At 47.7% G+C, this 12,269-nt stretch overlaps 1 protein-coding gene across 1 annotated transcript in view; it reads left to right on the forward strand.

The window, feature by feature from the left end:
* The first annotated feature begins 3,935 nt into the window (after positions 1-3,935).
* LOC122919828 (protein crumbs homolog 1-like) overlaps positions 3,936-12,269 on the forward strand; it is a 53,166-nt gene continuing 44,832 nt past the window's right edge. The window contains exons 1-3 of the mRNA XM_044269019.1: positions 3,936-3,957; positions 8,205-8,400; positions 8,491-8,630. Of these exons, the coding sequence (XP_044124954.1) occupies positions 3,936-3,957; positions 8,205-8,400; positions 8,491-8,630 (358 nt within the window). The remainder of the gene's footprint in view (positions 3,958-8,204; positions 8,401-8,490; positions 8,631-12,269) is intronic.

The following is a 12,269-nucleotide window of genomic DNA, read 5'->3' on the forward strand; positions in this document are numbered from 1 at the left end:
ATTGTATAATGTGAAGCAGGCAGTGCAGCCAGGACAGACCTCCCCCTCTCCGTATGATGTGTAGACACAGGCCTCAACTATAGAATGTCAGCTGTACAGTGTTTGTTGGGAGTGGCCTATTATATGTAGGAGGGGCTTTTAATAATGGGCGGGGCAAAAAAATGTGTGGAGCGCTGCATTTTCCCACTCCTACAGAGCTTTTAGAAATGGCCAGGCAAAAGAATCAGCGCAACACACTACGCAATGGGACGAGACTAATTAGTCTCGTCCGATTGGGCTTCATTTTTAAATATTAATGGGGGCTTTGAAAAATGGGCGGGCAAAAGAATTGGCACATCGCGCTACACATGCAACATTTTTTGCCTTCAGACCCCCCCAGACAAAATTCCTGAGTGCTCCCCTGTTCATCACGTCCATTATAGTCTATGGGTCTGTGAAAACCACGCCTGCAACATGGATGCCATTTATGTTGCATCAGTGTTTCACAGATCAATAGGAAGAGATGCTTTGAAAAAAAAATTCAGCTGTTCAGTGTCAGTGAAACACGGACAGCAAAAAACGGACTCGCGGACCCAACACAGATCCTTCACGGACAGCTTTGCGGATGCATTACTGACCACCTGCTCGCGGATTTGAGGCTTTAGCACAGACTTAATGGTCCAGCGGCAGCAACCACCAATTAACCCAGGTTTATAACCCCTGCCACGCTCATCATCCTGGGAGCGCAGCATCTGCTGGAGATTGCCGCCCCCTGACCTCTTATAGTCTTGGATTTACTCTATTGTGTGGTTTCCTCTTGGTTCAGGTCACAGAGCAAATAAAATTAACTGGTCAGTTAAGTCATTCACAGCAGGCGTAATGCAAATGGCCGCAGAAGCTGCTCCTGTCAAGGTCTATAGAGATCACAAGTAGTGACTTCAATGCTGAAGAAGCTGAAGTCCGGGACAGCCGTGTGAGCCCAATATTCTGGATCTGGTGTCAGACCCATCTTTTCTTGGGACAAGCAAAAAGGCAATAGTTCAAATTAGGTTATAGATAAAACATGAAAATTGTTAATCTAAAATAAGGTAAAAATACCTTATACCAACATAATAGTGCCATATACAGTTGGTAAACCTCCCCATATATTGCCTAAAAGATTCAGGGGGTCATTTATTGAGACTGGCGTTTAGATCCACCTGCGCTGGCGGAGGATCCGCCGAAGTTATAAAGCGCCGGCCTCTACATAACTTTGCATATTCATTGCCGATCTAAATGTAAGACTGCTTTCTTACTGTCTTAAATTTAGACCATTTTCTTTGCCTGAAACAGGCGTAGAAATGATAAATGAGAAGTGCCATTCCTCCCCGCCCTCTCCGCGCCCACTTTTTTAGACCTGGCGTGAAAAAGTTGCAGATTGCGGCACAAATAAACTTTGCACCGCAATCTGCAAGAGATATACGCCAAACAGTAGTGTATATCTGTTAGTAAATGACCACCCTCAGTGCTTAGAGGACCTGTCACCTCTCCTGATATGTCTGTTTTAGTGACCACATGCTTTCCTCATGTAATAACAATTCTGGAGCATCTATATTGTAACCATTCCTGTATTATTCCTGCTAAAAGTTTAAACATCCAGGGACATCTCCCGTCATGTAGACCTTCTCTTTCCTCTTCTCCTCCATTAGACCGCCATGACAAATTCTTTCAGCCACATCTCGTCTCTACAAAGTTTGTAACACAGACAAGTTGGATTTCTCAATTTTTCCATCAACCTCCTTATCCTGGTGTCCCCACAGTGTCATCCTGCCACCCCCAATACTGTGCTCGTTGTGCCCCCCAATGCCCCAGGTACTATACTGCTGAAAAAATAGTGACCCTAATAGACATAATTGGAGTCATTTATCAAACTGGTGTAAAGTAGAACTGGATTTCCAAAAGAGCAGTCAAATATGAAAGGTGGAATCTGATTGGTTGCTATGGGCAACTAAGCCAGTTCTACTTTACACCAGTTTGATAAATGACCCCAAATGTCCCTATAGTGTCCACAGCAGCTATAATGTCCTCTAGAGACCCCCAGTAATAATAAGACCCTATACTGTGCTCCAGGTAATAATCCCTCTATAGTGTCCCCAGAAATAATAGATTGGCCCCTACAGTGCCTCCCCAATAGAAAGGCCCCCCACCCAGTATTTTCCCCCACTCTGCCCCCACACAGTAGTGTCCTGAATACAGTAGTTGAATGGAAAATCCCAGCAGACGTGACTTGATGCTCATAGAATTTTTATTATCATATATCAATATGTCCCATCATCTAGGATGACGCGTTTCTGCTAGACTGCCTTTTTCAACAAGTAGATGTACATTGTGAGTAGCAGGTATATACACACACACATCAATGATTGAGGATAGGGAACCTCCGAGTGACGTCAATGCCCATAAGGGGCAGTACATTCATGGTAACAGAGAATCGATCAATCAGAAAGACGGCACAGGTGTTAGAACACATATTAATGATTATAATAGATAGTAGATGGTAAATACCAGCATAGCAGAGAAAATTCTTCATTAGGTGGTAGATGTCTAGAAAACAATGATACATCAATTACTATTTGATGGTAAACAGAAAGTGAACAGAACCAGAACTCAAATGTGCATAATTTCATAATCTCTGTTGAGACCCCTTGGATGTAGGGTATCCAGGGTATGGATCCAGTAGGCCTCCCGACGCAATCGAAGTTTTTTTATGTCACCTCCCCGCCTGGGTCTAATGACCCGCTCTATAACCTGAAACTTCAATTGAGCAATTATATGGTTATGTTTCTCAAAATGGGAAGGGATGGGTAAAAGTAAATTCTTGGTCCTAATAGTTGACTTATGCTTGCCAATGCGATCTCTAATGCTCTGCATTGTTTCCCCAATATATAGCAACCCACGTGGACATTTTATCAAATATGACATTGGCTGATTCGCACGTGAAAAAGCCATCCACTGGGTATGTACGTCCAGTATGTGGGTGATATATATTGGGCCCTTTGATTATGTTAGAGCTACTGGAAGCAATGCAGACACGGAAAAGTACCCTTCCACTGTGTGGCCAGTACACTCTGTTTGAGGGTACCACGAGTACTCCCAATATCCGCACGTACTAGTTTGTCCCTGTAACTTTGTTTTGTTTTTTATTACAAATAAGGGGCGGATTTTTGAATTCATCAATTTAGCGTGTGCTGGCCGACTTATCTGAATACAGTAGTGTCCCCCACGCTGCCCCCATACAGAAGTGTCACCCACACAGTAATTTCCCCCACACAGTAGTGTCCCCCACATTGCCATCCCTCCCATAATAAATTGCCCCCCCCCCACTGTGCCACACAGTATCCCACCATATTCCCCCCCACATCCTCCTGTGTGCACCCCCCCTCATGTCCCCCAAAGTTGCCACATTATAATATAAAATAAAAGTTTGCCCCCACACGTCCTCTGTCCTGTGTGCACCCCGGCCCCCTCATGTCCCCCAAAGTTGGCACATAAAAGAAAAAGAAAGAAAGAAACCCTAAAAGCTAAATACTTACCTGCGCTTGCTTGCAGAGTCCTGGCACCTTGCTGCTGAGTCCCAGCACAGGTGCGCGCGATGACGTCCTCACGCGCGCCTGCGCCTGAAGCCTATGGCGGTGATCTGTGGCGGGGCAGGGAACTATGGGCTCCGCTCCCTGCCCCGCCGCAGTATGTGGGACTGGGTCACGGGTGTCAGCGCTTCAGCAATGAGTGCTTCCATCTGTATTGATGAAAGCGCTCATTACCTCTGGGCCTGCTGGCACCCCCGTCAGAGCCAGCACCCGGGGCGCACCGCTTCCCCCCCGCCACTGTTGTCAGCAGCCTGCAGTAAAGGTACTCCTGGGTGTTACCAGTAGCAGGTGTGTCTGACTCTGTCCAATCAGTGCTGCTACTGTCGGACTATGCAAGGCCACACCCCAACTGGTAACACCCAGCAGTACCTTTGCTGCAAGATGCTGATAATTCATTCATAAACTTCTAGAAGAAATAACAGAGGAATGGCACAACGTAATCATAAGAATAGACGCTCCAGAGCTGTTATTACATGGAGAATGAGCCATGTGTGGAGAGGTGACAAGTCCTCTTTAAACAACACACCGTTCACATAATACCGCCATATACTGGACAGATAACAGTACTCTGAAATATCCAGATGATATACTTCCATAAGATTCCCAAATAACACTGTAGACTGTTGAAATACTATCACTACATACAGATGTAGCATTTTTAACTTGGTATTTTCAGAGGGATGCGATGTGTTAAATGTCCGTTTAACATTGCTGCATCATGGTATGTAACATGTTAAAGAGGACCTGTCCCCTCTCCTGGCACCTTTTTTTAGTACATACTTGCATTCCCCATGTAATGACAATTCTGGAACATCCATTTGTATGACTCTATGTTGTGTCATTCCTCTGTAATTCCTGATAAAATGTATGAATGTCCCAGCACAGTCTGCCACAGCAGCACTGGGGGGATAGTGACGCACCCCTAACTGGTAACACCCAAGTGGACCTTTTTTTTTTTGTTGTCTTTTTCAGACTGCTGGCAAATCAATTATAAACTTCTAGCATGTATAATAGAGGAATGGCACAGCATAGATGGAAAGAAGCTCCTGAATTGTTACTTCATGGGAAATGCAAGTAGTTACCAAAAGTTCATAAATCTAAATAAGTCTAAAACTTGATGCCACATTTTTCCGTAAAATGCCAAATTTTGCTGTGTTTTACATCAAGGTCTAGTTAGTAAATTAGTTCCATGGTCTGCTGTCACATCACATAGAATTCATGATCCAGCAATTTCTCTGAAGCACAATTGATTATAGGTATTAGATTACGTGACCGGACGTTTCGGCCTGTCAAGGCCTTCTTCAACGGTCTATTATCTTAATGCGGCTTCAGTGTAGCTCCGCCGCTGGAGCTACATTGAAGCCGCATTAAGATAATAGACCGCTGAAGAAGGAGATCCGGCAGGCTGTTCCGTCTCACAGGATTCGGAATCTACTTCACCGACAGATCTCCATTGTCCCCCATACAAAGATTTTTGTCCAGCCAAAACCCGGTATTTATGCAGGAAATTGGTCGGATCACTGCCGGACGTTATTGCAGTCAATGGGGATACGACGGTGAAGTAGAGGATCCAACAGACAGAACGCATTTGCCGCAACTATGACCCCAGAATGGCAAAAAATGCAACCCCATTCATTTCTAAGCTAACACCACTGCACTATGATGCTTCGGCCTGACAGTTGTCGCATGAACAAGATCGCCATGTAGCCGAACCCTAAGATGGCTCAGTTATATTTCATTTTTATGGAGTGGAAAGCTAATCCCAGGTGTGAATGAGCCCCTAGAATCGTCCTGCTAGGATAGTATAGACCTCGGACATTTGCTCCTTTGTAATACTAAACAGCTTATTTATGTACTAATCATATTTTTCATTGTAAAAAAAAAAGTGTATTTGAGAATTGCATATATTTCCGTGTACAAAAATAGGTCCAATGGGGAGAATTTACAGTTCAGGAACTGGGATTCTACAAAAAGGATTTTCTCTTACCCCTGCATCTTATTAGGAAGATAGGTAAAGTAGTTGTATGGTATTATACTGCCACCTGCTGTCAGAACATGGGAACAATCATAGTATTGCGGATAGTAACAATCACTTTTATAATCTAGAGCTAAAATATTTTATATTCAATATACATAGAAGGTATTGTAAGTAGAGATGAGCGAACTTCTGTTTTAAGTTCGGCGTCTAAAGTTCGGGTTTGGATTAGCGGAGAATCCCGATCTGGAACCGGATATGGATTCCGACTTCCGTTGTGGTCCGTGGTAGCGGAATCAATAATCGGCCATTATTGATTCCGCTACCACGGACCACAACGGAAGTCGGAATCCATATCCGGTTCCAGATCGGGATTCTCCGCTAATCCAAACCCGAACTTTAGACGCCGAACTTAAAACAGAAGTTCGCTCATCTCTAATTGTAAGCTGATTTATAGCTTATTGACTTGCCATATAATGGTGTCCGTCATGATCTGTTGTGGGGTCCTTCACTGTTTTACGCTGGCAAATCTGCACTATTGCCTGGCGCAAACCTATGGGAACCCGGGGAACTTTGTTAGGCCTGGCTATCAGCAGCTGGGCTTCCATGGTGACCACTTCTGTACAAGACCATTAACCTAGTTGATCAGTACATGTGCTTCCCATTTCAAGGAAAGGGTTAAAGGGATTGGCTTAATATACCCATTTTCCAATACCAAGGGGGTCTCCCATTCAGATCTCTTTACAGAGAGCACCAACAAGAAGCAGCTCTTTCTGAAGGACAGGGCGCATGTGTGCATTACACAGACAACCCATTAAGTTCTATAGGTATCATGTAATACTCAGTTTCTCCTGTAGATGTGCTGCAGAAGAATTTAGCACTTTTTGCCAGGTTCCTCTACAGCATGGGTGTCAAACATGCGGCCCGCAATGAATATTTTTGCGGCCCGGCAAGTATTTCTGAACATGAGCGCGCTGCTATCGGCGCGCTCATGTTCTCTCAGCAGCACAGGGAGAAGGAAGCTGTCCTCCCTCCCCCTGTGCTGCTGCCGCTGCACCAATGAGAAGAGAGGGGGGGGGGGGGGGGCGGGCGCACTGCGCCACCAATGAGAATAGAGGGGGGGAGGAGGGGCGGGCGCACTGCGCCACCAATGAGAATAGAGGGGGGGGGGGGGCGCACTGCGCCACCAATGATTGGACTATTTCCACACAGAGCGGCGCCCAGCACTCACCATTAGTCCTGGGCGCCGCTCCGTTCGCCCGCAGTGCCCCATTACTGTCTCCTCTCCTGCTCCACATGCTGCTGATTACTATCGGAGCGATGGGCGGAGACATCAGCTTCACTAGTGGGCGTTCCTTCTCCCTGCGCTGCGATTGGACAGCGCTACAGCCAGGAAGAAGGAACGCCCACTAGTGAAGCTGATGTCTCCTCCCATCGCTCCGATAGTAATCAGCAGCATGTGGAGCAATAGAGGAGACAGTAATGGAGCACTGCAGGCGAACGGAGCGGCGCCCAGGACTAATGGTGAGTGCTGAGACATCGCTGGGCGCCGCTCTGTGTGGCCTGATAGTGAAAGTAGTTTAACACAATACAGGAGGCGGGTGTCGGCAGCAGAATTGCATTGCCGGCACCCTGCCCCTGACAGGGAGCTGCGATCAGAGGCAGTTAACCCCTTAGGTGCCGCACCTGAGGGGTTAACTGCTGATCTGCCAGTACCCGCCTCCTGTATAAAGGGGTAATTTATCATTGGTGGTGCAGTGTGCCCCCCATCCCATTAAAATCATTGGTGGCACAGTGCGCCAGCCCCTCTCAACCCCCCCAGTATTGAAATCATTGGTGGCAGTGGCCACAGGGACCTCTCCCCTCCCCCTCATTGGTGGTGCAGTGGCAGCTTCTGATCGGAGCCCCAGCTGTGTAAGCCTGGGGCTCCGATCAGTTACCATGGCAGCCAGGACGCTACAGAAGCCCTGGTTGCCATGGTAACATCCCTGATGCTGTGTGCACAAGGCACAGAGCAGTAGGGACAGTGTGAAGTCCTATTCACCCTGATAGAGCTGAATAGGACAAGGGATGAAAGATCCCAGGTTCTCGCCCCTAAGGCTACTTTCACACTTGCGTTCACAGCGGATCCGTCTGAGACGGATCCGCTCATATGATGCAGACGGTGGATCCGTTCAGAACGGATCCGTCTGCATTATATTGTAAAAAAAATTCTAACTGTGAAAGTAGCCTGAACGGATCCGTCCAGACTTTTACATTGAAAGTCAATGGGGGACGGATCCGTTTGAAGATTGAGCCATATTGTGTCATCTTCAAACGGATCCGTCCCCATTGACTTCCATTGTAAGTCTGGACGGATCCGCACGCCTCCGCACGGCCAGGCGTTTTTTTTTTTATGCGGCCCACATAAACTTAAACTTAAATTTTGTTTTTTTGGCCCATGTTAGCCTTTGAGTTTGACATGCTTGCTCTACAGATTACTGCAGATCACTGGGGATCTCATCAATGGGACAACCTGTGACCAACCTAAGGAACTCTTCTAATGAAAACATATTGTCCAAAGCAAAAGAAAAAGCTTTATAACAGATCATCTTGACTAATAAGATCATTCTTTGTGTCTGCAGGTGTCAACTGTGAGACTGAGATCGATGAGTGTCAGTCAGATCCCTGCCAGAATGGAGCCACATGCTTGGATCACATTGGCTTCTTCACCTGTGAATGCCCTGCGGGGTATGAAGGCCAGTTGTGCCAGCTAGACATTGATGAGTGCCAAAGCCAACCGTGTCAGAATGGAGGACTTTGCATTGACGCCATTAACAGGTTGTCTGCTCCAGACTTTTGTTGACCTGTATAATATAGGGGATGGTGTGTAGTAGGAGGCACGTTACTTACTTGGGTTTTGTGTTCCAGGTTCTATTGTAACTGCACGGACACTGGATTTGTAGGAGAGACCTGTGACATAGATATACTAGAGTGTGCCTCCGACCCGTGCATGAATAATGCCACATGCCAGGACAGAATCAAAGGCTACATTTGTCTCTGCTGGGCAGGTAAGTGCTAGTACAGTCACTTAGGGCTCATGCCCACGGACGTAAGGGCTCAGTGCCTGTGCCTCGGATCGCAAATAGCGGTCCACAATGCATTGGCAACGGCCATGTGCAGTCCGTGCTGCGGATGCAGACCCATTGACTTGAACAGGTCCGCGATCCGCAAACTACAGGCAAAAAGATAGGACATGCGTTATCTAGGGATGAGCAAAGAAAGCTTTGAATCCTAGATCCGAAGTCGCTTCGCTCAAAACTTCGGTTTAACGCTGTACGGAGATCCGGCTCTGTACACCAGTAAAATGTACGGCCTCCGACAAGGCCAAGTCAGTTATTCCGGATGTCTCGGGAGTCTTCTGTGAATAACTTCCGTATTTGATTTTAAAACCTGGATCTGAACTTGGCTTCGGTTCCGAGGTACCAGTCGGAACTGAAGTCGAGTTCAGATCCAAGATAAGAATCTTTGGTGGTGTGGAGGCACGGACCCGAAAGCCCACGGAAGCGCTGTGTAGTGTTTCTGTGGGCTTCCGATCCATGCCTCCACTCCTCTAAAGATATGACATGTTCTAGTTTTTGCCATATCTTGAGAATCATAGACCCGTTCAAGTCCGCAATACGGGCACGGAGCCCTTGCATTCGTGGGCATGAGCCCTTACACTCAACTCCTGCACAGCATTGGCCAGAGAAGGTTTAGTCATGGGCTGGCATATCATACCAGCCAATGCAACTGTCCTAGGAGCCCATGGAGGGGGCAGGCCAAAATCAAGTAATCACATAATGCATATTTACAGTGGATGGCGCTGTGCTTTGTAAGCTACAAGGAGGTCACAGATCGGCGGGGTGCTGGCAATTGGACCCCATCAATCACATACTGATCTATCCTGAGGATTGGTCATTAGTATTAAAGGGAATCCGTCATCCTGATTTTGGACTATTATCTACAGTAATACATGAGCAGTACAGCAGATAAGGAGTCCAGATCACTATCTGTTATTTTCCTACCGCCCTTGTTCCCCCACTGTCAGTGCTCAAAGCTGCACTGAAATACACAGTCTGGACTGCTCTGCTGTTCTAACATAGTGGAAAGGACTCGTGCGCATGCAGAGCAACCTGACAATGTATTGCAATGCAGCTCTGAGCGCTGACAATGGAGGAATGGTGGGCAATAGGAAAATAAAAAATAGGGATCTGGACTCCTCATCTGCAGCACCACTCATGTATTACTGTAGATAACAATCCAAAACCAGTGACAGATTGCCTTTTAATAGGGTATGTCCTCTTTCTGGGACCTAATAATATTGTCCGGCCAGGATTTATAAATTACCAAAAATGTCTGTACTTCTCAAGGAAGGGGGCGGGGGAGGAGGTTGGTGGGTGCCACCGGGCGAGGCATTATCATCTGCTACAGTGCAAGAGCTGAAGGACCTGTGATGACATGAAGAGGGAATTGGCAAATTTTTCGGTCCCTTAACAGCATATCTTACCTGACTCACCCCCACCACCTAAAATAAACACACGACACTACTGCTTGGATTTAATCGGCCACAGCAGCCGTTTATTGAATAAATACATAACATAATTAACTTAATAACCATAAATTAACCAATGACGAGGGAGGTCCTAGAAGCCCCAATAACCTCATAAACACCGGTAACAAACCTGCGACTCCATCTTGCCCCCAGCCGTTGAACCCAGCTCAGAGGCAGCAACTGATGGACGCCTAGTTCGTTAATACCAGCTCCTCCATAAGAGTCCAGCCCCTCCCGCGGGGCCCTCCCATCCTCAGATACCACCATATTTTCCCACTTCAAGGACCTCCCCCGCCTCCAAGAACACGCAGATTGACCTCCTCAACCCTGCGCGTCCCTCAACATCCTCAACGCTATCTCCACTCCACTCTGGATCCCCAAAGACCACAAATCCGTCCCCACCTCGTTCAAATGCACCCCATCCATTCTCCAAAATGCACCAACTCCTTTTTCCAAGTCTTCATGACGCACCACCACGGCCCCATTCTTCGCCATAAACCGGCCCACCGCCCTATTCACTTTTATCCGGGCCTTATTAATGCTCTCCACAGACCTTGCCTCCCTCCATGCCTTACGCTGCACAATGTCTGACCAAACTGTAACCACACCAGGAAACAACGCCCAGATCCTCAGCAGGTCAAACTTCACATCCCTAATCAATTCCCTATATGGACGCCTCCCCAAGTCATTGCCCCCAACATGGAGCACCAACACATCCGGAGGCCGATCCAACCGCACGAACCGCTGCACCTCCCGCAACACACCTCCCCACAACATACCACTAACCCCTAACCACCTAACTGTAGCCACCTCCGAACTCAGCCCTAGCTGCCGCCCATTCGCCTAACATCTGCTCTGATTGTCCCCCAAAAAACATAGGAGTGACCCAAAATCCACACCAAGGCCGCAGGAAAACCTGCAAACAAACAAAAACATAATTAACTCAGGCCCCTGCATACCGCTACCTCACTACAACAACCCCAGCCGAACATAAGATTTAAATCGCACTGACTCCCAGCGCCCGATCCTCATAATCTCCTCCTCACCGACCCCCAATCTAGCCGCCTCAGTCGCAGCACCAATCCGAAAAGAATGTCCAGAATATTCCTTATCCGGAACCCCCAACGCCTTCAAACAATTTCTAAACACAGCCAAAAACTGAAATCTAGACAAAAACGAACCATCCTCATGCTGGAAAAACGGCAATGAATCCCTCCCAACACCCAACCCATACCGCCCCACGCACAAAACCGGGCACATGCCACGTCCCGGAACCGAAAACAATGCAAACCGCTGCCCTCTGCCCTCCTGATCCGTTTTTGACCTGCCAATCCGCACCAAAACCCTATCCTCGCACACCTCCACATCCTCACCACTCAACCCCCCCCGCCCGGTTGCTACTACCACTCACCAACTCCCCCAATCTAAAAGCCCCAAAAAACGCTAACGCAAAAGCCGCCCTAAACAACCCCAACTCCCACCTCGAGCTACACACATCACTCAACTTCTCACCCATCCGTACCAATAACTCAAAAGACACCAGCCTCCTCCAATCCGTCACCTTACCGGCCCCCTCCGCCATCCCTTTAAAACCTGCCGCACTAGAAAACCTTTAGTCAAATCCACCTGTCCCCGCATCTTGAAACCAAACGCCACCCCCGCAACCAAATGATTTACTCTAGACACCGACCAACCCTCACTCTTTAAGTGCCCCAACAGCATCACCAACTTAACACCCCCATCCGCCCCACCTGCACCCCAGTTACCGATCCACCTCTCCCAAATTTCCCACGCCTTACCATACTCCCTCCACGTACCCGGACTCAGTGAATCCCTCAGCAACTCCATCACCTCTCCTCCAAGATCCCCCACAGCCATGACGGACACTCCAGGCCCTCCAACTCCGCTTCTGGTGCTAGAAGCCGGAACCGATCCCACTGTGAACGAGAAAGAGAGTCCGCCACAGAATTAGACACTCCAGTGACATGCTCTGCCACCAACCAAAAACGCGCAAAAACCGACTGCACCGTGTGCAACAACAACGAACAAACCCGAGAATTCGCCGGCCCCAAACACAAAAAATCGTCCAAATAATGAATCACCGACGATCAACCCG

This window comes from Bufo gargarizans, chromosome 9 (genome assembly GCF_014858855.1).
Source record: "Bufo gargarizans isolate SCDJY-AF-19 chromosome 9, ASM1485885v1, whole genome shotgun sequence".
NCBI classification, from domain to species: Eukaryota; Metazoa; Chordata; class Amphibia; order Anura; family Bufonidae; genus Bufo; species Bufo gargarizans.